This window comes from Echiichthys vipera (assembly GCF_963691815.1).
Source record: "Echiichthys vipera genome assembly, chromosome: 1".
NCBI classification, from domain to species: domain Eukaryota; kingdom Metazoa; phylum Chordata; class Actinopteri; order Perciformes; family Trachinidae; genus Echiichthys; species Echiichthys vipera.
This window is the reverse complement of record NC_139826.1, coordinates 35,884,144-35,911,303: the sequence shown is the minus strand read 5'-3', so window position 1 is coordinate 35,911,303 and position 27,160 is coordinate 35,884,144. Positions and strand designations below refer to the sequence as shown.

Genomic DNA, 27,160 nt, shown 5'->3' with positions numbered 1-27,160 from the left:
GTTTGGGGACACAAAGAAACAAATCATGCATAATCGGCACATGAGCACACACCTCACATGCATACACACATTGCACTACTTGTAAGGATTGTCATTGGCTGCACCATTAATTCTCTTTCCCCAGTATCAGTATCATAAGTAAACCTTAAACTAATTCTTATCTTATTTCATCCAAATCTTTTTTTTTTACAGTATGAAGACATCTGTTTCGCACAAAATGTACACACCACACACACACCTTTTGTTTTTTTATTATGCCTCTGCACCGGCAATAACCGCGCCTGGGGGCATTATGTTTTCAGGAATGTACAGATCCTCTGTGGTGTCTGGTTGAAGATGTGTTTTCATAGTCCCCATAGTGCTACTTTATGTGTATGTTTGGAGGAACAATATCTTGGACAGACAATAAACTGTTTGGCCATTAAAAAAAAAAAGCCCTTGTCGTCATCTTGTCTTTACGCGCATCCCTTGATAATCCTAAAATTAAAAAGGCTACCAGTCACACACAATGTGAATATGAACACCCACAAACCTCCTCAAGGCTGCGTTAATTAACTTTTTTGGCCACTAAGGCAGAAGGCAGAAGATTTGAAACACACCCACTCAATTTATCACCTTATAAACGTGCCCTGGCTAACAATTGCCTATTTAAACAATACATAGGAGGCAAGAAGCAACATCAGCGTTCATTTGAAGTCATGTCTCTGCAAGTAAGGATATAATATTCAATCTCTTTTACCTCTGGTTTTAACTCTACCAACTCCCAGGAAAAGAATGACTGGCTTTTAAGCTGCTAGATTATTCTAGTCACTAGTCACTTAGGTTAAGTCTGGATTTATGCTGAAAAAAGGCTGCCTTCTGATAAAAGTGACGAGACGGAGTGAACCATACAGTAAAACCCCAAACTATGAGTTAAAACGGGGCTCTCTGTGATCTCTTTAATAGTAAATGTGGTCCTTTATTCCATAAATATATATATATATATCTCAGTGCAGCTTTAAAGGAGCACTGTATAGTTTTTTCTCCCATTTTGTGGAAAAACTGTTTATTGCATTTAAACGTATAGTGCTCTCTAGTGCCTCACTTTCTTCAAATGTGCGTTGTAACCTGGTGCAACTACAGTAGGCGGTATGTGCCAAGAAGCCGTTTTAATTCTCTTTTTCGCCATTTGGTGACAAGGTAACCTTCTCCTGTGGCGTGGCATCTTGCATTACTGCATATAGTAACAAGCGTGTCTAACTGAGCTCCTTCTCCAGTCTTCTACAGTCACGCTGGCTCTAAGCGAAAAATGCGTTTAGCCTTACCTGTACCTTAATGTCCCTCTCGGCCATTCATAGTTTTTTGACATGGACATGGAAGCCTCCATTGAGTTTACCTGTCCTATGTAAATACAATGTATTCGCTCAGGAGGATAAGTCAGATTGTTGGCTAAGGTAACTGTACACCAATGAGGAGTTATTTATAAATTAGGATGTTGATTTGAGGTAATAAATTACTTTAAGCGCTACACAGTGTCCCTTTAAAGCTAATGTACGATATTTTACCACATTCATGTCAAATCCAGTGTTCTGTTGTACAGAGACAAAACAATACTGTCACTGTGCTAACTATGTGAATTGAAATGCAGCTGTTTCATTGGACTTGCTCATCATGGGAGCATACGCATTATTCCTGAATTGTGCTATTGAAACAAACTGCCACAGGCTTTGGCAGAGGCATGGATTAGATGTGTGCAGGTTTCCACCGTGTGTGCGTGTGAGAGAGATTTTATGACTTCAGTTGGAATTATCTACTGATCATTGACAAGGATGTGTGGTCAGGGCCCCTATATTACACCACTGGGACGGACATCTGTGATCTACACCCTCATTTCCATTCTGAGTGACAGTGACAATCTCTCCTTCACCATCCACTGCTCATACAGTGTGTGTGTGTGTGTGTCTCTCTGCGTGTGTGTGTTCTCAATCTGCACTGCAAGCCTTTATGCCTCAAGGCTCCCTCTCCCTGTATCATTGCTTGAAATGAAGGAAGGTGTTGCTTGCATCCAGGCCATCCAAATGCACTGTAAATGGATTTCACATACACATGAAGCAGAGACGAGATGATGCCAACTGTGTTTGAGGTGGTGACTGCTAATGTCCTTCCAGCATGTTTTCAGAAGTCACTTCGAAGGAATGATGACATTATGTTACCCCTGTGTGTGTGTGTGGGTACCCTGGTGTTTTACACATTCGCTTTTCCATTAGAGGGCTATTTTTTTCCCCCAAAGATTGTTCTCTTTGGTCATCATGAAGCCCTATATTTATCAGCCCTGCACCCATGGAGCCTGTCAGTCAGCGTGATCGACAGACAGTCTGTTAAAGGAGAGAACTCTATAGGATACAGGCAGTTTATTTCTGCCTTTGTGATATGCATAGTATGGCAATATGTTTTTGCTGCAGTGGTTTTTCACCATTTCTAAAACGCACTTTCAAACCTTTGAATACATTATTTGCTGTTCTAGCCATGAGAGACGCCTCGGATACAAAAGTACATTTTTAGGGGCTATTTCATTGTCAGTTGCTGTTACTCAGCTGATTTCCATTTTTCTACGAGGGCAAGTTTTTATTTTGCTGCAGATTCAAGTATTTGTTTTTACAGATATGTCTTTAAGTACATTTTTACAGTGCATTGGTAGCAGTTATTATTAACCTGCTGATCTAAGGTGGTGAACCTGGTAAACATACCGGCTATACATCAGTATGTTAGCCCTACAGATTTGCAAGCATGGCTTTAGACCCTTCTGTTGCATTCACATGGATTCGGAAAGGAGAAGGACTACGACTTCTGACCTGCAAGGGGTAAACAAACAGTCAGACGGATTGGCAGGATGGCAAAATGAAACACGCATGACAATTTGTTTCTGTGGAAATATTGTATTGATTACAAAGACTAGAATAAAATCTATTACCGTATTTCCGCACTATAAGGCGCACCAAATTTTAAGGCGCACCTTCAACGAATGGCTTATTTTGAAACTTTTTGCATATATAAGGCGCACCTCATTATAAGGCGCATAGAATAGACGCTACAGTCGAGGCTGGGGTTACGTTAAGGACTGCCTCTAAATTCCTTGATGTTAAGTTTGCGTACTAGCGCTGTTGCCTTCAGTCGAATAGTGATTGCACTGACACTTCTACTTGCTGCTCTCTGTTCAACAACCCACTGTTCGAGTTTGTCCTCCAACTGTAGCCATCTTGCTCTGTTCCCTCGGAAACTCTGTTTAGTCTTCTTTACTCAGCCCAGGTCGTCTTGTTGCTTCCTCCACTTCCGCACCATTGATTGGTTCATGTTAAACTCTCTGGCTGCTGCTCTATTCCCCTGTTCTACTGTGTGACTAATGGCCTTGAGTTTAAACTCTGCGTCGTAAGCGTGTCTCTTAATAGGAGCCATTTTGGGCTCTTTACACAAACACACAAATGGAAATGAAGAAAAAGTAAAATTATTTCTAACTTTGGACGGCAGTGCCGCCTGCCTGAATCCATGCGAATGCATCATTAGTTTTGTTCCATCATGTTTTTAGCCAAGAAATTGAAAATAGGTAACTGACCTTTGGTAAGGCCCCTCCCTAAAATGGTTAGCAACTGTAACTAGGCACGGGAGGCTTGTCCAGCTTGCAGCGTAAGGAAATGGTGTGCATATGGAACCTGCAAGTCGGGTTAAAAGCAGCAGGGTTGTTTTTACCTTGTACCGGTGATCTCACTGGAGCAGCACCTTCACATCGTCTTATAAAGTAACCAGCCTGCCTGGTCTTCTGAAATGTCTGTTCCCGCACAACCAAACTACATTCTTCTGTGATCTTGCCAATCCATGTGTATGATTGTCTCTTTCTGTCTTCTCCCTGCGCCCCTCCCTCTGTGTTGCCAGGGCATTATCCAGGACGTGAAGTTGATTTTCGCTCCCAACGGCTACATTACACAGTGTCCTAACCTTAACCGCAGTGAGTATCAGGACAAAGTTGCACATAGTGTTCCGAACACTCTCCATCACTGTGTGCCAATATAAAATTGGACTGTACTGTAATGAGCTATGTGTCAGCTTGTGATGACCTCTCCCCACTGATCAGACAGTCTCCTTCCATTTCATCATCCTTCTCTACTCTAATAATCTTCATTTTGCTGTAATTCAGGTTCAGTGCAGCCTCTTCTTTCCCTACTTTGTTTCTCCATCTGTTTCCTGTCAAACAGATTAAGATAGGCTGTGCCACTCTCTGTTTCTGATCAATAAGGCATTAAATCACACCTTGTCGCTTTATTATTGATACTAGTCACAAGCCTAAGACAAAGAGTAAACAGATGCGTGGCGTTCCCTTTTGTTTGTTGCTGGCTGACACAACCTGTTTCCAAATACACACTCAGCCTAGTAATTCTTTATTGTTCTTTGTTTATCTCCATTTTAAATGCTTCCCTGTTGTTTTTGCTCTTCTTTTCCTCCCTGTTTTGGTGCTTTCCTCTTCCTCCGTTGAGCCTGTCCGACCTGCAGCGATTTCCTGAGCCTGGTGCAAGGCATCATGGACCTTCAGGAGCTACTGGCCAAGATGACTCTGAAGGTAAGAACAAGAAAGACCTCGGACACAGAAAACTACCACCATCAGCTCGGCATGATGTGTATCAGTTTAGGAGAATTTTTAATATGCTACAAAACTAGATTTCTCAATGTCTCACGTTTAGTCTTCACAGACTTCTGCAAAATGTTGGCAAATAAAAGTATCAAGTTAAAAGCTCCACTAATACATTTCCCAGTTGTATCTGACAAGCAAATAAATAAATAAATGAAAAATGAATAAATAACTTCCTTCTCCAATAGAGCCGGAGACAGCTGAATCCTTTGATGTATCTGCTGCCTTCATGGAAGTGTATTGTTCTTTTCGCTCAGTATCTCATTTTTGTTTAATTTCAACAAGATGGTGCCTAAAAAAAGATTGCAGAAGTTATTGTTCGGAGAGAAAAACAAAATGAACACGCACCTTTTATCTGTCTTTAGAAATTTGTCTGTTATTATTGTGAGCATGGATTGAAATGGTTTTAAGAGCCACAAAAAAAAACAACAGAAAAGATAAGACAGATAAAATATACCGTCCCAGAGGGGGAGTTTGTCTCAGGCTTCAAGCCAAAGCATCACACTTTGTCAACAACGTCCCAATGCACATGCATACATAGAACATATACCATACATAGACTCATGCATACATGTGATTAAGTCAACGTGAGGGTGAGACAATAGTTCTTTCTAATAATAAATGGTAGTAAAAGTTATAGTTTCAAATAATACCAGATAATAAATGACGTCACAATAACTTAGTCCCTATTAAGAACATATAATAGAGTAGAATTACTATATAAACATGTGAATGTGAACATGAAATCTTACAACAGGTTGACCTTGACGGTTACGTGTAGAAAATAAAAAGGTGATGTGAGGGTTGGGCACCAACATTAAGGTTTGATGCCTAGAGCTAGACATCAAAGTGACTCGGTTAGTATTTGAAAAATGGTCGTGGCTTTTTCTTAGTACTTCTAAGACACAAACAACAAAAAGGGACATGAACACCGGTCCCCCGGGTGAAAGTCCTGTGTTGAGGTATCCATCCCCCTACCTTGAGTGTAGACCTTGATTTGAAGCACCAAAGACTGAAGACTAAAGTTTTGCTATTGGGTGAAATCCTTAACCTCAAGTGGTGGTGGTTTGGGGCTTTCATATCAGTTCAAAAGTAAGGAAGAAGGAATAAGGGAAAAAGGAGATTATATGTTTTAGGGGCTTATCTCGTGTTATTTGAAGCAGCAAGAGTTCAATCCGTACTTCAGTTTGAAGGTCATTCCCTGTTTAGTGTCTAAAAAGTGTATTGAACAGCCGATGCAGGGATGATCCACACAGCGATTTGGAAGATATTTTGTGCCCATAGCTGTGAAACCTTTGTGATATTTGTTTGTTTTCAATGCAATTTGAAGTTCAATTTTATTTATAGTGCCAAATCATAACAAAAGTTATCTCAGACACTTTACAGAGTAGGTAAAGACCACACTCTATGACTTATTTATGATTTACATAGACCCAACAATTCCCCTGTAGAGTACGGTGGCAACGAAAACCTTCCCATTAACAGGCAGGAACATCAGACAGACCCAGCTCTGTGGAGGACGGACATCTGTCTGCACCGGAGAGAGGAAGAGAAGGAGAGAGAGAGAGAAAAGACAAACAGAGAGACAGACAGTGTATTGTGTTTGCCTGTCGTTTTCAAGGTTTTTATTCAACATTGTGTTATTTATGTCCCATTTTTAGGTGCATTTAGCTGCTTTCATTTATAAACCGAGTGATTGTATTAATTGTTTAATAATTCTGTGGCAGGGCAGGCTCCTGAGCTGCACTAATATTCTCTATGAATATCTGCTGGTTTGTACGGTAGTGTGACTATTGTTGTCGCAGCATGTCTTTAATGTCTGATCTTGAACTTATGATTATATGCCATCGGCTGCTGTTCTCTGTTTGATTCCAAATTAAGACATTTCCTTTTATTTAGAATTGCAATAGACATAAATGTAGGTCAGACATTTTTAATACTGACCTTAACGTATTGTCACCAAGCTGCTACGTCTTTATTACTGAAGCAGAATAAGTTCTGTCTAAATCTTAGTTATAAACTATTCATATTATAATGTTTATCCTCCTTCCCTGCTGCTAATGTGATTTTGCTAAATATCAGATGCTAAAGGTCAGGTGTTTTGGATACAATCCAGTCAGAGTTGAGAATGGCATCGGAAAATGGCAACAGCATTGGCACAACAGGAGGCTAACAGCTGTGTGTGTGTGTGTCTGTGTGTGTGTGTGTGTGTGTGTGTGTGTTTGTTTCTATCTGCATGAGTGAGTGCTATCAAGTGGGAGTGAATGAAGCAAGGACATCTCAGCGGGCAGGCGAGCTATAGAATAATTCCGGGTGTAAATAAGGGTGAAATGAAGAACATTACCCTACTGCTGTGTCAACGCATCCTCCTTCACATGAACACACCTCCACCTATTGCCACCTGACCTTATTGCTCATACAAGTCGCAGCAGGGAGGACGCAGTCACCTCCGGCGTTAGATCTCTCTGCCTTTATGCTGTAGAGAAATGAGAAATTCAGCATGAGGTAGATAATTACTTAGTCCTTAGTGTGTGATGTGGAGTGTCAAGGCGAGGTGAGATGACAATAAACTGTGCTGTGTGTGGATTAGCGTGGCTGCATTTGCATGTATTATACCTTTGTGTTTGTGAGAGGAAGCACAAAAGGGACATGGTAGAAACAACTCGACACATCCTGTTCATGATGCCAACATCCCGTTAGAATATTGTTTCCTTTTTAAAGGGCTAGTTCACCCTAACTACAAAAAAGGAGAAGCGTTCTCACCTACATCTATTGGTACGTAGCCACTAAGATTCATTCATTCATTCATCTTCAACTGCTTGTCCCTGTTGGGGTCGCGGGGGGCTGTAGCCGATCCCAGCTGACATCGGGCGTGAGGCGGGGTACACCCTGGACAGGACGCCAGTCTATCACAGGGCACATAGAGACGAACAGAGACAGACAACCATTCACACCTACGGGAAATTTTAGAGTCATCAAACACGTGCATGTCTTTGGACTGTGGGAGGAACGCGGAGAAAACCCACGCAGACAGGGGGAGAACATGCAAACTCCAAACAGAAGTGCCCGAGCCGGGACGCGAACCAGGAACCCTCTCACTGTGAGGTGACAGTGCTAACCACTAGTTTTTTGTAAAATTTTTGTGTCTCAGATTTCCACCTGCATTAGAGGTGAAAACGGAGGAATTTAAATTTTGGCGCTCACAACACTGGAAATTACATTTTTAAAAGTGTCAGCAACTCTTCTGAATCAGTATGCCCGTTGATATGTATTATCCACGGACCTCTCTGTCAACAGCTCTGTTCAACTATTTTTTAACGAAAAATTGAACTGATTAGATTTTTGAGGTCAAAGATCAAGGTCACTGTGACCTCACCAAAACACGTCTTCGACCATAACTCAAGAATTCCTACTTATGACCACTTCACACAAATGTCTAATAGAATAAAACGATAAAGTGATGATGACATTTTATTTCCAAAATGTTTCTGTTCATTATTCATCACCATAAATCAGGAACACAAGAAGAAGAAGATTTCCTTTATTAGTCCCGCGAATGGGGAAATTCAATTTTCACTATTATTTTTTTAATTTTACACATGCTCAGACAGGACCTATATACATGCAACCAATGGAGAGATGTTAGAGCGAGGTGGCTGCCAGTGACCGGCGCCCCGAGCAGTTAAAGGGGGTGCGGTGCCTTGCTCAACAGCACCTCGGCAGTGCCCAGGAGATGAACTGGCACCAGTCCACACTCCATTCATGGTCCACACAGGGACTCAAACCAGCAACCCTCCGGTTCCCAGCCCAGTCACCTATGGACTGAGCTACTACCTCGAAACTTTGCTGATTGTTTAGATCTTCTGTGTTGCCAGGTTGGAGATTTGTTTGAAACATCCATGTTTCACCAAAGAATACACTTAATACTGTACCTTTTTATAAAATTCCTCCAGTGTCTTCACTACATATGTTATGTAAGTCTGGCCAGTTTAATGTGAACTGCAACTTGACTGGTTGCCAGATATTCTGGGCCCTGTGAAAACTGTCAATCTCTCTACCATGTTCCAGGTTATTGCAGACATCCTCCCGCTCATCCTACGAACAAAGTCCTTTGCATTATTTTAAAAGTGATTTGTGACAGAGTCTATTTTTCTTGATACAATATACTTAATGAGAAGTTGACATTTTGGAGATAAATGGTCGTCTTCACGCCCTTTGCTTAGGATAGCTGTCTAAATAAAGGATCTGAATGGTTAAACGTTCTCCATTGCTGCTCCAGTGGATTTCCTCGAGGGTAATGAAAACAGCTTTAAATCTATACAATGTTCTTATTCATAACAAAAAAATGATTCAGGGGCCATGTGTCAGCTCTATAAATGTTTGTTTTTGCTGCAGGACAGCTAGTTTGTTTCTCCAGCTAGTTGCACCCAAAGAAGCTCCCACATTCAGGAGGCTAACTTTTGTGTGTGTACTGTGGGTTGGACACTGGGAAAGGTTGTTAAATGATGAAAAATGTAAGTTATTTGGATAGTCGAATGCAGCCTATACTGTTTGCATTGAGATACACTGTTTTTGAAGGGGTTTTTTCGAATCACTACAACGGGAGTGGTGAGGGCAGAGGTACCCATTGTCAGAACGAACACAGTTATCAGAATGAGATTGGATTTATGGTTCGGTGTTAATGGTTTACGGCATATATATGAAACATATGCACATAGCTGCAGTATCCGCTGTAGCCCCATCCTCAAAGATTGCTGAGAAATACCAGAATCTACCCTTTAACTTATTAAAATGCTTTTATAGATGCACAACCATTTTTTACAAATTTAATATCAGTTTTGCAATGTGCCATTTGTTTTATTTACATATAATGATTTATTTTCTGTTAATTACAACAACACTGTTTACTCACTTTTCCTTTATTGCATTTGATTTACAGTAAATAAGCTGACTTTGGAAAGCAAAGAGAGAAGCGTTCCCCTACTTGCTGTAGACCAAAACACATCCTTACAATCACTTATTTTCAAAGATGCGTTGATCTATTAAGCCTTCAAACGTACCGTCACGTCTTGTCTCGGCCCAAGACTGATTGGTCTCCAGAATTTGTGTCTGACATTTCCTAGACATACAGACAAATGATTAAATGTAATAAACATACATTTTCAAGATTCAAGAAGCTTTATTTATCCCCATGGACATTCTTGTGCAACAGTTTCAATACAAAGGTGGGAAAGGATCAGAGTAGCAATAAGCTAACGTGAACCAAATAAAAAAAAGCTAACATAAAATAAATCAAACAACAACTAATGTGACAGAGTGCAATGGACATTGTGGTTAAATGTAGGTATATACAATATATAATATTCCAGGCCCTCCTTTATCTGGGAGTTGTCTTCAGCTGTTATTTTATGATTTTACTCATGTCTCTCTCTCTCTCTGCCTCATGTTTCAACCATAGGAGACACAGGCCTTAACATTAGCCTCTGACTTCTTTGTGCGATTCTGCCGTGCCATTTGATGCTCATGTTGTACAGAAAAGGTATTCCTCTGAGGTGCCCCAGGGCAGCCTCTAGGCCTTTGAAATTGCGTTTCAAACACTTTGTTTAGGAGTCTGACAGGACACATACTCACAGCTCACACAGCTCTTCAGCAGCCAGCCGGGACTCCTCTAAACGAAGCAAAAAGCCTCAGTGACATCCAGCATTTTTCTTTTTTACTGAGAAGCCTCTATCATTTTGCAGCGAGCCCTCTCTTTCTGACACTGTGGCCTGGGCAGGTCTCAGAGGAGCAGAGGAGGCGGAGGCAGAGCGGCAGAGCAGCTTAGAGTGTCTTAAGTGGACCTACAATTTCTGTGTTTGACCTGCTCTGCTCAGATCAATTGAACCTTTGAATTCCTTCACCTTCCCCCCTTTCAAACAGGACTCTGATTTACTGTGGGTTTAAACGGTACTTGTGTTTTATAGATTCATGAATTCATATGCGAATGGCTATTTGTGCGTAATCAGCCAGCTCCTACTCAGGGCTTTAAGTGAGGCAAAGCAGGTTTATTCATATAGCACATTAAAGCAACAAGGCAATTCAAAGTGCTTTACATAAAACATCAAAAGCACCAAGGCAAAGCATACAAGCAAACCAAAATGATCCTTAAATACAATTAAGAGTCATAAAGAGCTACAAAGAGCTACACATTATCTACAGAAAATGTATTTAGAGAATAATGTAATTACACTTGAATTACATTTTTTTTCGCAACAAAATAACATTTATGAATCAATGTATCTGAACATTACGTTACATTTCATTTAGCTGACGCTTTTTTCCAAAGCGTCTTCCAATAAGTGCATTCAACAATTAGGGTACAAACCAGAAGAGCAAATTATTAAGTAAGTGCAGTAGCTTAAAATAGGCAGATCTACAGAGTGCTTCATATAAGTGCTTTTTTTGTCTTTTACGCCAAGGTGCAGTTGAAAGAGATGCGTTTTTAGCGTTTTAGAAAAAGTCAACACAGGCTTGAAGCACAAGTCGAGACATTTAACTGAACCCAAGATCTTGCCGTAACCTAAAACTAAATGCTTTTTTGGCTATAACACACACACACACACACACACACACACACACACACACACACACACACACACACACACACACACACACACACACACACACACACACACACTAGACTCAGAGCGCTTCCTCATGACTTTTGTGAAGTACAAACACTTTATCCAATAATATTTGTTAAAACAAATTAGTCATACATAATTTCTGAGAGACATAAGTGTTAAGTCCTGAATATAAAGTTAATCCTGGTTAGGGCAACACATCCTCCATGCCCCTCCTTGTGACAATGCTGTGGGACAGTTTTGCCAGTCAAAGATGTATCACCTGTGTCAGGAGACGACCATGGAGAGTGTTGAGCATGAAATGAACTAATAAACGAGGGAGACGGGCTGATCAGTGTGAGGGAATAAAAGAGGAGTGAGGCAGGATCAGGGTTGTCAGTCCTGTCTGTCATTTCTCAGTAGATCATAGCCTGAGGTCTGGGGCATGAGCTGAATGATGATCACTTATTATTCTATGTGCCTTTCTAATGAGTATCTCCCAGCGGAGCAGCTCTCTCTGAACACCACCAGGGCACGCCAGAGGGCAAGTGGGTGTGGGGGGGTCGACCTGTGTGCGCACTCAAACTTTTGATTTAGATTTGTCACGTCTGTGCTCATCCTCAGTTGAACTATGCAGAGTCCAGGCTGACCCAGCTGGAGGGCTGTCACTGCGAGAGGACCTGCAGCGCCAACGGCCTGGTCTACCGAGATAAGGAGCTGTGGGTGGAGCCCGAGAACTGCAGGAACTGTGCATGTAAGGTGAGTGTCACCCTCATCCCGGAAATCAGAGAATAAGAGACCGGCTTTCAACTATTACACTGTAAAAAAAAAAAAAGTCCATTATAGTCAAGTCAATTTTATTTACCCAGCTCCACCAGCCTGCATGCCGAAGGGTCCATGGGCAAGACTCTGAACCCCAAATTGTTTCCAAAGGCTGTGTCATAGGTGTGTGAATGTACATCTGAATGATTAAATCACATCCTGATGAGCAGGTGGCACCTTGCATTGCAGACTGTCACTAGTGTATGAATGTGTGTGTGTGACAGGGTGAATGTGGAAAGTAGTGTGAAGCGCCTTGAGTGGTCGGAAGACTAAAAAGGCACATACAAGTCCATTCACCATTTATAAAGCCCAATATGCAGCATACAGCACCCTCTAACCTTAGACCCTGGAGGGGGAGGGGGCTTGGACAAGTCATCTGCTGAAAACAGTGTCAATATATTGAGAGGGAGCAATGACAAACCGTATTCCTTTACTGAAGTATTAAATGCTATATGATGTTTGCACTGAGTGAAATATTTAAACCCAAATCGTTTCTTGTAACAAGAAGTTTTGGAAATGGTCAAATATTATCTCACAAAGTCCCTTTTTAAAGGAAGTTAAATTTCTGAGATTTAATGATAGACACTCAAGCATGACTTTCACACTTGTAGCTAAGGGAGAGTGGGTACACAAAAATGGCAGAATAACTTCCAGAACACTTTTAGCACCGCAGATTGATGATACATAATGGCATGGCAGCATCTGAGGGTGTTTTTCTGTCTTTAATGTAAAGTCATTACAACCCTTATTTTCTCCACTCAACTCTTAACTTGTCTCTCCACCAGACCTCCCTCTTTCCCAGCCCCTGCATCATCTCTCCCTGCCTCCTGCCCGCCCCCTAACAAGCGCTCCCTAATAAGCCTCCCTGCCTGCATTCATACATTAGAAGCCAGACTTTGAAATTTGTTGAATCAGGCCATCCTGGACCCTGGGGAATTAGACTCGCTGCATCATTGCACATCAAGCACAGGGTGGAGTTTAGTCGGTCTGATTTCCTCCCGTGGACATGCCATTAACTGATAACCGTGGCTTCCTGGGGGAACCATTTCCGATGACTCATGAAATGAAGAGGCACTCGCAGAGAAAGATATCAGCCCCAGAAATGAAGGCAGTCCTTCAGGGCCTCAACTTCTACCTGCTATCAGCAGGTCACTCGGTGTCTGTATCCGCCATCCAACGTGACAAGATGACTCTGTTATCTGACTGTAATACATATTATATTTCTTTTAAAAAAAATCATAAATATGATAGTTTTGAGTTTCAGATTGCATTTCTGAAGGTGGAAATCTCAAACAAGTTTGTTTGGTTTGCATGGTTCTGGGTTGAGCTCTACTGTAAGTAGCATTGAATGAGGGCTCACACTGTATTTGTTATATAGTTTTACTTTTGTTGGGCAGAGCTAAAGAATATTTTTTTCCCCCAGAGTATGATATCAAATTCCATTAATTCATTAATTCATCTTCAACCGCTTGTCCCTGTCGGGGTCGTGGGGGGGCTGGAGCCGATCCCAGCTGACATTGGGCGTTAGGCAATACACCCTGGACAGGACACCAGTCTATCACAGGGCACATAGAGACGAACAGAGACAGACAACCATTCACACCTACGGGTGATTTAGAGTCATCAATGAACCGAACACCTGCACGTCTTTGGACTGTGGGAGGAAACCGGAGAACCCGGAGAAAACCCAGCTTTGTGCAAATGTAAATTGAGACATAAAGGGAAGTCAAAGAAGTGGATTTTTGGCATCGCTTCAGGCAAAAGCCGTATGTTCATAGTGAGCATTGGATGTTTGCATGTTTAAACAAGAAAACAAAAAAGAGAATATTTCCTTTTCTTACAGAATGGCGTAGTGGAGTGTCGCAGGATTTTCTGCGCTCCAGCAAACTGCTCAGAGGACTCGCTGCCTGTTCACGTCGACGGGACTTGCTGCAAGAAATGCAGACGTAAGTACAACCAGCACACATTTAGATTGAGCAGGAAGCAGAAGAACCTGTGAAAATCCCTTCTGACAACGTACAAAAATACCTTTTGAACACCACACAAATGGGCTCCGGTCAAATTAACAGCTTACAAACGTTCTTTGTTCGTAGTGAAAGTAGATGATGACAGCCTTTACACCACGGCCTTTGTCACTGTTCAGATCTGCTAATTCTTTATAAAATCAGCATGGAGTTAAGAGCTTATTTTGTCGCTGCCTTTTGTAAATCCAAATGAACTTTGACATGGAAAATACAGACCCTAAATTATCTAAGCATTCAAATGGAAGGTGAGAATGATTTCACTTGTATTTAATTGGATGCCTACGTAATAGAGCCAACATGGGAGGGTTGCTGCACGGCTGCCAGTCAATGCCAGTCGTTGATACATGGGTATGAAAATTAAATATTTGCGTACTAAACCCTCTTTCCAAAATGAAAAACACAAGGGCCAAAGAGTAAGGAGTGGAATAAAAGGTGTGTGCATCTCCAATGTAAGCTGCAACTGCTCCTGGCTAACTAGCGTACCTACAGTAGTAACCTTGCGTTATTTCCAGAATTTTGAGGAGTATATCTGGGATGATTTGCAGCAGTAGAACAGCCTCATGCTGCTCCGCCTGTGAATGTTCTCATTTGTCCAGGTCATCATTATCCCCCAAGCAATTTCAGTCAAAAGCAACTAGACTTGGTTATTTGTCTAGGGAGACGTTTCACCTCTCATCCAAGAGGCGTCATCAGTTCATGTACGCATCTGACCAGGCTGGGACTGGCCCCTGGTCAGGGAAGCATTTTTTTTTGCATTTGAACAATCTACCAATGCTGTTGACAGTCCATGCTCAGTGTATTTTCAGTATTTCAGTAACAGTATTACATGCTTTTCAAGGTACTACTAAAACCAGAACCATTGTAGATACAAACAAGAGGGCTGTTGTTAGATCACAGTTCTGATTTTCATGGAAGCTGAAATGGAGGCACTATTTCTAGTATAAAGCACACAGGGGTCTGGTAGCTGCACACAGACCCATGGACAACTGTGTCTCACTTGCTATACTGCAAAAACACCAAATCCCTGAAGGATAGTTCATCTTTAAATAATTCCAGCTTTCCTCAGCCTCCCTCCTCTGCCTCCCTCCATCCCCCCCGCTAGCTCCTTCTTCCTCCCCTGTGAACATCAGAGCTCTGGCACAGACGAGCGAGGGAGCCGCGGTCCACAGCTGCGACTGAGCGCTCAGCGGTCCCGCACCCTGGAGAGGAGAAAAGCAGGACTTCATATCATATGCTTCATTTTCTGTTTCTGCTTTATCGCCAGAGGAACATGCAGAAGGGTCTCCTCTGTTGTATTCTTAATGCGCTGTTACATTTCCTCTCCGCTTATGCACACTGGCCAAGAACAACTTTGTTTCTGAATTTTTAATTTTTTCCCCCAGTTCTGAGAGTACCAACTGATATTTCATAGTTACTGTGCTCACCTTAATAGGCTGTCATTGAAGTTATTTTCTATTTATTTTCTTGGTCCACAGCTAAATGTACCTACATGGGCCAGACCTTTTCTGAAGGCCAGCGCTGTTTATCCAGGAACTGCAGGGAATGCAAGGTAACATTTTTTTTATTTAACTCAAAACTGTTGAATTCTTTCTCCAGCATTTAGCATCTGCTCTGCAATCAGGTACCATGCAGCACTTCTTTTACAGCATAAACGTGCATTGATTGTGTGTGGCGGACTGCTCGATGTGTTATTCAATTAGCAGGTGATATTAGTTTTCCCTACCGCCGCCCAATCTGTTCAATCTATCCAGGTAATTAGAATAACTTATGAACACAGCAACACAAAGGCCTGATTTGAATAGAAACTTCATCACTACGTGTACCATAATTAAAGTCATTATTCCAGCCCACCGTAGAACAGAGGTGAGCTTTCTTCACTGAGAAGCCATTCATCTTTAAAGACAGAATTTTAAGGAGAAAATTAGCGTTTTATGCATGTAATTGCTTACAAAGAGACTCACAGTGGATTCTTGAACTCATTATTTGCCCTCAGGCGCCTCTAAACATCATTATATTGTTTATAAGCTCTGTTTCAAGCAATTACCGCCGTCCTATACTCTTGAATGCGAACCCTGCTAAGTGACCAATTTGTGGACGGATCATTTTCTTAGAAGAGACTGAGAAAGTTCTATTTTGAGGCTTTCAGGGGCCTGTTTCGTCAGCATTGTGGTCCATGATGGCCTATACATCTCTGTTGTGTGCATTTGTTTAAGCATTTGTGTCTAAAAATTATAAATATTGTAGAAAGCAGTTGTTTCTGCATGTCAGACCATCTTCCTGTCCTCTCACCATCACAGCGGGAGATGTGGGAGGTGGAAAAAGCAACAATGAATATATGCATCGACACATAGATATGGAGAGAATAACCAAGATAAATGAGATGGATGGTTGGTGGTGTGTTAAGCAGAGTCAGTTTTACTTGTGTAGCCCAAAATCCCAACTCACAAATATGCCCCCTTATGATCTGTTCAACATTAAACACCTTCTGTGATGCACCATCTGTAGGGATAAGTAACACTCAGCAGCGGGGGGAAAAAGCTGTGTTTTCCTTCACTCATGGTGTTAATTATCTAATCATGGCTGCCTGACTTGATAGAATGATAACACCGGCGCTGAAACGATTAGTCAAGGATTAATAAACAACCATTTTGAAAATCAAGTAATTGAATTAAGCAAAAATACCAATTAAGTTCTTCTTCTGCTTTTTTTGGTGTACATTATTATCAATTCAATATCTTAAGGTTTTGACTGTTTTACCTTTCAGACAAAAAAAGCTATTATTATTTAAAAAGCAAGTTGTATTCAAATAGTACCTTTCAAAACCTAGATTAATGCTTAGTGCTTTACAGAAGGATACACGGTTTAAACAACCCACAGATGAGCTATACAACAGGATGGACTAGCACAATAAAACAACATATTGAGTACATTGAGTGCATGACTCAAGCACAAAAACACTTCTTCAGCTTCTACTTAAAGCACCCAAGAGTTGGCTGACCTGACTCTCAGGGGAAGAGTGTTCCCCAGCCTGGGACCCAACCAGGACAGCAAATCCCCTTTTGTTTTCAGTCCTGAACCAGGTGCAAGTAGCCAGCCTTGTTCAGAGAGGACCTGAGGGCCCTTGCAGATGTATATGGCATTAGTATTTCATCTAGACACAAGAATACTTAAAGCCTTAATGATGAGGAGGAGGATTTATGAATTGAATCCTAAATTTAATCAGAAGCCAACGAAGTGATTTCAGAATCGGGGTGATGTGAGAGTTCTGGGCTGTAACAAGATAACAGCGTCCTGACTTTGGCAGGAATGAAGAGCATTACAGTCGTCTTAGCCGCAGGATGGATAACCATTTCCAATTGCTGGGAAGATAGCAGTGGGTGTATTTTTTGCAGTATTTTTGCAGTTTTCCTTAGGTGAAAGTAGCAGGACTGAAAACTGCCTTGACCTGTGGGAGCTCTCCTGTCAAATAAATGCATTAAAAGCCCCCCGAAAATATCTATAAAAGAGTTTTTTGGGGAAAATAATTTCTATAAGTGGCTAGTAGAGACAACAATTTCAACAAATCACATTTTCACAATCCTTTTAACATTTTACACATAGACTTACTTACCTACAGACTAGATCAAACTTGCATTGGTACAATTTCCACAGAGAATGCTTCAATAGTGTATTATGAGGGCATTAAAGGTGAATTACAATGCTTCATGACTACGCTCATAAACGCACATAATGTGTTACAGTCATAAAACATAAATACTAAAATCTTGCATATTATCATTTTGGGAAGTTATTTAGGCAAACAGCAGCTAATGGCAGACTTATCTTCCTGCCTTTATCAGTTTGCTGCCGGGTTAGTGGACAGTGGGAAAAACATTTTTTTGTGGAAAACGAGTAAAAATAAAAGCATTGATGCGAGTGGACTTTGCATGCCTTCAAACCAAAACCATGAGCTAACAGGAAAATACTATTTACTTATTAGAAAATAGGTGATAAACGATTCACAGCGCAAAGTGACTGTACTATTAAAAGATGACAAAAGGAAGCCGTTACTGTGGTTCCTTAAAAAGCATGACATTGAAAGAAGTTGTGAAGAAGAAATCCTTGGTATTGCTACGGGTCGATACGTCCGACCTTGAGAGGTCTCGCTGGGGCCACCGGAGCTCTGTCTTACCTGCCTGCTATTTGTTTTGAAGACCCAGTGGAAGATGACAGCGAGTTCGATCCACCTTTGTTTCTCTCATTCGGTGGCGCGTATCTACATCTTAGCTGCTCTCTGTATTCATGCTCTCCTTCTGAATGTGTCAGCATATTCGACCTTTACATTCCACTACCCCTGTTGTCATGGCAGCCTCATTCAGTCAGGTTTTTTTTTTTTGTTTTTTTTTACATCTGAACAGGACTCAAAGGACCTACATGTATTCTTTGCTCTAAACACGGGCCTTTGTGAGAGATCAGAGTGCTGAAAATATTTATTAAACATAAAAAGAATGATCAAGGTCACATCTGGCTTGATTTAAAGGGTTGTAAAGCATGACGTTTTTTTTTTTCAAATAACAGACAGGCCTTTATACGACTTATGTATATACTGTATGATTACATTTATACAATTTAGCATTAAATTTAACATTATAATGTAAAAAAAGCTATTAACTGATTAAGTTTAAATGCTTAAATCAGGAGAATGCACACATCCCTTCACAAATGGCTGAGTACAGACACCAGCTTGCAGAGAGCACGCAAACCTGATCAATACATTTAGTGCTGGCCGGACATCAAGTTACTCATTCAGTTAACATTAATTAGCAATAGCATATACGACCTGCTTGTCGCCACTTGCATATTTAACTTGTGAAAGTGAAGACTAAAAGCCAAGGCTGCAAGTTAGTTAGTTGTTCTATAGACTGATCTCTGCTAATGATAGAGTCGCATATATATATATATATATATATATATTTTTTTTTTTGTCCAATGTTACATTCACCAATAAGCATTTTGAAAAATGACCATAATTAACGTATAGCAAAAACGACACCTTTATCACAAGGTCATCCCACTGCAGAGTAGTTTGGCAAGTTCCCACCTTCTCATGTCAAGTTTCTTTTCATAGGCTGCTTGTCAGTGGATTTCCCTACTTCAATCAACAACTGACAATTGACTGATATGAGTGTTGCCTGGTTACGTTTTGGCTGTTAAACCTAAATACAAAAAAAAGTGTTACAAAGATGAAATGGGGGTTGCGATGAGAACCTTACTGGCTTGAGCCCCAGAACTGATTGTGTCTAATTTTTTTTCCCTTTAACGCACAGACCTTCACACATTTGACCCCAGCATTGAAGTTGTAATGTTCTGCGTCTGTCCTGTCCTTCCAGAATGGCCTGATGGTGAAAGTCACAGAAACCTGTCCAGATCTCAACTGCACCGTCGCTGAACAAATCTTACCGGATGGCAGATGCTGCAATGTTTGCAGAGGTATTTCTTCCTTCTCACGGCATTCTCAGTTGCATGAATCAGTCTTTCTTTGGATGTGCATGCACCAGTCCCCTGCCTCTGCGAGAAGTGAACATAGCCAGTCTGCTGCACCTCTGTAATAATTCTGTTTCACTTCCTTCCCATCGTGTATGACTGCTTCTTGGCTGGTATACCTATCAGAGCAGATTGGTCTGTCTGCTATAGAGCACCTGCTATGCCAATTTGCCTGAACCCCGCTGTATTGGCAGGGATGTACGACAGGGTAAATAGCCACCGGTAATTCAGTAAATACATTGAATAAACAAACTGTTGGAGGCTGTCAGCTATAGAGCCATAATGAAAGAAACCCAAGACGGGTTCTGAGAGAAGGAAATTGCACTTTTATTTGGGTGAGATAAGCAGCATGCCTCAGACTCAAAGTATTTAGAGGAAAGGAAGATGAAAAAAGATTATAAAAGAGAACGCAGGGAGAAGATAGAGGGACGGGAAGGGGAGAGGAAAATGGGAGTGTTAAGGAGAAGCATTGTGTTCAGTCTTAAGGTCTTAAACCTGCAAAGTTGAAAAGAAAGGAAAGAAGGAAAGAGGGTAGAAGGAAGTTAAAGAGTATACAGCATGAGAGGAAGATGAAAAGAAAGCTAAAGAGAGGATAATACTTTATATGTCGAGAGAAGAGTTAGTAAAATGAGAAGGGATAGAGGACAGGTGAGGAGAGAAAGACGAGAGTGGAAGAAGATGTGAATGGAGAAATAAGTCGTAAGAAACGTGTCAATGGAATCTGTCATTTCCCATTCATTGTCTGTGTAAGAAGCCATGCAATGCATTCAGGCAGCGATTCGAAAGACGAAGCGTGTAGGCCACTTCATGCAAATCAGGAATATAGAATGGTACTGTGGAAACTTTTATAACTATCCAGCATATTTCTCGCCTCGCAGACGGCCCACGGGTGAAAGTGTTGGTCCAATCAGGTGCCGCAGCAGGAGTGCATAGCCTGTTTTCTTGGTTGGTCAGTAGTCATGGAAGAGAGATTGATAACTGTTAGTTGCATGCCCATCAAGCTTCCAATTGGGAAGCGGCGAGGGGAGAGGGGAGGTGTAGCCAAGGGAAGGGTTTAAACGGTAAAAGCCAACAATTGAAGATTTATAGTCACAGCACTTTTTCACTTTTTCCTGCAATCCTCTTTATTTATTCTCTCTCTCTCTCTCTCTCTCTCTCTCTCTCTCTCTCTCTCTCTCTCTCTCTCTCTCTCTCTCTCTCTCTCTCTCTATCTATCTCTCTCTCACTCTCACTCTCCCTGTTGCTAAAACTCAAAGCTGGTTATTATTTCCTAATCATCTCCAGACCACTTCTCTAATATGCGAGCCAGTACTTTGCCACCACTCTGATATGTACTTGTGCATCGCGGTTGAATCCTCAAAGTCATGCGGACTGTGTTAAATTGGCAATTACACAAATGTCATAGAGTGTTCATCCCCCTCTGTTTTAATGAAATCGGAAAAAAAGGATTTCATTCTACAGAAAGGGTGTGCTATCGCAAATCGAAAATCCAGCTCTCACAAACACAACTGTGCTGTGTTTTTCTCCCTCCTGTGGTGCTGGAACAGAACTTTACCATAACTCAGACGCATGTTACTCTTTGTATAATCAATCATTTTACATGTTTACACTGTTTGATGGGGTGCCGCTGTAGATGGTGGGGGAAGAGCGATGCAGACACAGCTCTTTCCTCAGTAATGGCTCCCTGGACTCCCTGCCTCTCAGGGCTTTTATGTGCAGCCAGTCTGTCTGTCATTACGGGGCATGATGGGCTACATCAGCTCATACTTACTGAGCAGGACAATCAAATATCTGTCTGTGTGCCTGTCTGTCTGTCTTTCTATCTGTCTATCTGTCTGATTTTCAGTACATCTGTCGATCCGTAATATCACATTTCTGTACAAGAGCAGTATCTCAGTCTAGTTTAATTTAAGTTTGACAAAAGACTGATGCAGTAATGCACAGGTTGGACAGAGTTAGAATTGCAATCCGCCACCACAACTCATCAGCCTTTTTAAACCCAGTAGCCGTACAATGCGCTCCAATAGATACAATTGTTCACAGGTGGAAAGCCAGTGAGGGGCATCTTGTCACAACACTAGTGTCGCCTGCACTGCAGACTTCCCCTGAAGAAAACACTTACCCTCTGTGACCTTGAAACATGGCTTTGAAAAAATATGAGGCATGCTTTGTTTTGAAGGATGGCAGCTTTATTCATCAGATTCAAATGGTGCCGAGAGCTACTGAAAGAACGTGTCAAAACAAAATCAGAATATCCATAAAAACCTTGAAACCAGTGCTGCAATATAATCTGTTTCTCCGTCTGAGTTCCACACACTCAAATTGTAGATTGTTCACAGCAGAGCTAAATGAGTCCCCGTCACACTCAGCCTGCCTGGCCAGAGGTAGCCCATTGAGCATTTTATTTGTGAAGAGAGAATTGTTATATGACACTTAGCTGTGTACTCTTATTTTGAAACTTATGTGTTGGAGGTTCAGCACCCTTTAGTGCAGGGGTGCCCAGTTCCATTCCTGAAGGGCCACTGCCCTGCATGTTTTAGCTTTCTTCCCGCTCTTACACACCTGATTCTAACGATGTGCTGAAGCTTGTCAGCCGTTTGAAAGTTTTGAAAATCTTTAGATTCGAAATCATTTGTTAGAATCAAGCACCTTGCCGACTGTTGAAGTGGCGTAGTACAATGTTTCTACAAGCCCCATACACAACCAGCACATCACGCACACCCACCCACACACACACCCATCCACCCACCCACACACACTCACTGCCGACTCTTTCACATTATCGGTTGGATGGATGATATCCTCTGAGATTTTGCTACATGAAGTGTGTGTGTGTGTGTGTGTGTGTGTGTGTGTGTGTGTGTGTGTGTGTGTGTGTGTGTGTGTGTGTGTGTGTGTGTGTGTGTGTGTGTGTGTGTGTGTGTGTGTGTGTGTGTGTGTGTGTGTGTGTGTGTGTGTGTGTGTGTGTGTGTGTGTGTGTGTGTGTGTGTGTGTGTGTGTGTGTGTGTGTGTGTTGCTTTTTTCCACATTTCTTGTGTGCTTATTCTGTTGAGAAAGCCAAAACTTTTATTGTTGCGCAAAAAATTACTGCAGTCATAAACTTTACACATCGGGTCCTTGTCATCCGCAATATTGTGGGCAACAGGAACAAGGCTTCTCATTTGTTTTACTGTTTAGCTCTGTGAGCAGTCCAAAGTAAATCAAGGCCTTCTTTGTCCCTCTCTTTCAGGTTATGACTTCTGCGCAGAGGGACTCATTTGTGGAGAGAACTCTGAGTGTAAAAACCGGAATACTAAAGCAGAGTGTGAATGCAAGAGCGGCTATGCCTCCATCCATGGGGATTCTACTTATTGTGAAGGTAGGACTCTTCTTTACTATGCTCACTGCCTGGGCTCATCTGGTGACTTATTATATCCATTTGCTCGGGATGTTAAAAGCAGTGTTGCTGGCAGTGCGTCAGTGTTTAATTCTTTGTTCTCTTGTAGAGGCACATTTCTGCTGGCTGTGGGCCACAGACTGAGATTTCTAATGAGCTGATATTTGTCTCAATGAGTGGATGTCATGATGATATAAGGGGACATGGATTGGTCTGAGAAGCGTTGTGGTCAGATGTGTACAGGGTCCTGAATCTTTATCATGGAATAAGTTGTGTGACACATCACAGGAAAGAAAAGAGTAATGTCTGGTATGTTGATTTGCCTGTTTTTTGAACTGTACCAGTGTTTAAGGTTGTCACAGTTAAGGTTGCTGCAACTTGAACAGTTTCATTATTGTAAGAGTTAGATCGATCGGCTTAGAGGAGATCAATATCGTTGCAATATCAATATAAAGGTATTGGGTAAAAGTACTGTGATATTTTTCTTCATATTGCCCAGCCCCTCATTTTATTTAATTTTAACAGGATATTCACTTTGAGATATTCACTTTTTTTCAAGACAACAGATTGAAAGCAATCAGGTACAATCCATCCAGGTTTTTGTGAAATGCCCAAATTTTTTTGCTTCAATCAAAATATGATATATATATATATATACACTTAGGAATTGATCCGGGGTCAGTGGAGTGGAGGGTACATATTTTGCCCGTCTGCCATCCCAAACTGCACACTCTGCTTCACTTCCTGAAGAACATGTTATGTGACTTCATTTTTCAAACTTACAGTGATTCCCAGCCCTTAAAGTGTCAGGGTGCTTCCAGTTGGGTGATTGTCGGACTTGGCTGAGTAAAAGCACCAGTCAGTGGGTGCTGGAGGCCCAGAGTACTTGTGATGGAGCTAGTCTTATTTGATTAAGAGGCTTTGGAGCGGCAGTCGCGGATTGAAGGATTTGCCCAATGCTCGGTGCAGTTGTCTTTGGATCGGAGCCGTGACAGACTGAATCCGCTAAACGCACTGAGACACTGAGGGTAGCCACAAGTCCTCCAGTCTGTCTGCCTCTGTTTGATCTGCATGGTAAAGAGGTTTACCCAGAGCTTCACTGCGATCAACGACAGTCCCACATCATATGAATAAGCCTGAGAAACGCTGATTATTAGATCAACTATGTAAATCGAGGAGCAACAGCTCTTTTGGCTCTGGTGGCATTATTCACGTATGGGGGTTGCTCCCTAAAGGCAGCTCAAACTTCTATTGTGACAGGATTAGCTTGAATCTTGCTGTACAGTGTTGCGATATTTGACATGGCTTCACTCTCACCTCCAGCTTAAATTGGCTTAGAATAATATGTCTTACCAACAGTCTCGGGTAATCACATGTTGTTGTTTTTTTTTTTTATTGTTTTGAGTTATAAACAAAGCCAAGCAGTCTGACGGAGTGGCGCTGATATCCTAATAGATGTTTTACAGCACCAATTAATTTCTCCGCTTGTACTTAATAAACCAGAGATTGTGTCTGGTTATGACTCTAAGCTATCACTCTAAGCTATCGTTAAATGTGACCATTATATCCTCATAAATGTTTTAATGTGCAGCTGAATGATGGAAGACCAGATTATTTACTTGTAATCAGAGGGTTGTTTGATGAGGGACTGGGGGGATTCAAATAAAGCCCTGCTTGAGCCTTCTGTGTTGCGTTCAGTCACCTTGTGGGGCCATAATTTTACTCTTTCTCTTTAAGATGAATAACTTATTGTTCTCAACAGGCTATCTGGCTTTGATATTGTACCACGCCTGTTGTAAAATCTTATATTGATCTTTTTCTTCCCATTAAGACTTTTGTCTGCCCTTAACGCTTTATTTATTGAGTGTTTTTTCTTTTTATTAATGTGAAATTCCTCAAACCTTGGCTAAATTTGCTCAAATTTTCAGTCTTAGTTTAGACTACATGTCTTAGCTAAGAATGCCACAAGTTGTTTTTGCTTGTATTTCTATTTGTGATGAAGAGGTTTTGAATTTTGGCACCATATTTCCCATCGCTTTTTGGATAATGCAAATGTAATGTTGCTTTTTGAGGTCAAAAAGTTAGTTTTGTAGCAAGTCTTGCTGAAATAGCTACAAATTGTTCCTCTTTACGCCACTGATGCAATCAACTAGATTACTTTTACTGAAAATGTACTTTTCTCCTGAAGACAATTTAGACATTCATCCACAACTGATGGGACAGTTCACTGACAAACATAGGTCGAGTTGATCACGCCAGTATGTGTAGTGAACAATGTTTGCTACAATTTGACTGATTTATGACACTAAGAAGAAGGGATGTCATTTTTTTGGATGAAAAATGTTTTTCTCGGGCGCTAGAAGTCAATGAAGCTGCAGCGTATTGTCTGTCTGTTGCAGCGGTGGGTTTGACGCATACATGATTCAAACACCCAGCTAGAGAAACATAGTGAATGTGTTGATATGTCAAACCATCTACCTAATTGGAGAAAGCAGAAATGTGCCTGCATATGCAGAATATGCACACCCGCTAATGATGGGTTGTACCTCATTAGCCTGCCCACCAAGGCCTGTGTTTTTATTTACGCCATTAAAGATGTATAACTGCATATTGGCTGGCACCTTAGATACTCTGCACGGCAGTGGTTACTATTGATTGGTCTTGTCACCACTCTGCAACGCAAAGGCTCTAACTGGGCTTACTGCTGGCTCTGCCTCAGCAACAGCATGGACACATAAAGTGTGATATGCCTAATGGACTGTATGAAACACTGTTTGCACTGAAGGCCATCAACCCCTCCATGTTCTCCTCACAGTTGCCTGAAAGACCTTTAGCTTTACCTCCATTACCTGGTCCTCCGTATAAGGATAGCCTTTTTCTAAACATATAAATATCCATTAGCTATACCAGCTATGTGCTCCTTTAGGGGGTCCCAGCTGAAATAGCAAGAGGTTGGACACACTGGACATGTTGCAAGTCAATCACAGGGCTGACACTTTCTATCAGGCCACATTGTGAGGAGGTCTGGGCCACATCTAACTGCATTCATTTAGCAATGTGAACATCCACACTGAAGGACCACCTACTCAACTGTGAGCAGAAGTACATACTCCTTTACTGGCTTTAGGTAGCTCTGTGTATTCATTTGTATTAGTATTTTCAGAGTATTTCTCATGTCACCCAAACCACTGAGAGTGTGTTGGTTTTGGGTGTTGTTATACTGTCGGTGATGTGTCTGTGCTTGCCCCCCGCTCCTTTAAACTGAGCCACGACTGCTGCTTATTTTAAGGTTCATAAAGTATACCTGGCTACAGGAATAGGATTTAGGATATATTGCTGCAGATATTCCTGTTTTTTTCTTTGCAACCTCTGCAGATAGTATTGACAAACAGGAGCGTCTGTAAAACAACACATTCAGTGTGTTTACCCGAAAACGGTCTTTCCCTGGTTAATGGAATAATCAGACTGTTGAAGTTCACGGGAGTAGCTCTACCTCCCGTACAGCAGGTGGTGCTCCACCAACATACAACTGGTCAGAATATGGCTTTTTCATCCGATTCATCTTTGTCAACATCGTAATAACTCAGGAAAGCGGGGGAAAATTGGACGAACACAGACACTTTCAAAAAACCTCTTTCTCATCTGCTCTCAACAAGCATTGCTTGTTTTATTAATCATCTTGCGTTTCTATAATAATGATTTATGTGACAGTATATATTATATATTATATATATTTATTAAATATGTAGACCAAACTATATGTTAAATAGAAATAACGTATGGGTTTATTTGCATATAGAGCGGGGAAGTGAAATCAGGTCACAAGTGGTCACTCAATACTCATATGTGGACATGTGAACAGACGTACTTAAGGCTGTCTGCTTGTGGTCTGATCACTAATGGGCGGATAATACCAGGTCAAAACTGGCCCATAGGGACACTCGCAATCACACCTTCAGGCAATTTAATGTGGCCCATTAACCTAACCTGCATGTGTTTGGATTGTGGGAGGAAACCACGCTGGGGAAGTCTGGAAGAACCTTCATATTCCACAAACTTGAACCCAGAGCCTTCTTTCTGCTTTCTGTGACGTGACAGTGCTAACAATAGCAGCAACATGCCTCATGATTTGTATTTCACTTCATTCCACTTCTGA

The 27,160-nt window shown here is 41.5% G+C and overlaps 1 protein-coding gene across 1 annotated transcript in view; it reads left to right on the top strand.

Moving 5' to 3' along the window:
• The window catches only part of LOC310961015 (protein kinase C-binding protein NELL1-like), a gene marked incomplete at both ends in the record, with an annotated part of 255,021 nt that overhangs the window by 89,604 nt on the left and 138,257 nt on the right, over nucleotides 1-27,160 (top strand). Inside the window, 7 exon segments of the mRNA XM_083932929.1 lie at nucleotides 3,907-3,979; nucleotides 4,506-4,588; nucleotides 11,884-12,018; nucleotides 13,925-14,027; nucleotides 15,581-15,654; nucleotides 19,475-19,574; nucleotides 22,858-22,986. Coding sequence (XP_083789055.1) covers nucleotides 3,907-3,979; nucleotides 4,506-4,588; nucleotides 11,884-12,018; nucleotides 13,925-14,027; nucleotides 15,581-15,654; nucleotides 19,475-19,574; nucleotides 22,858-22,986 — 697 coding nt within the window.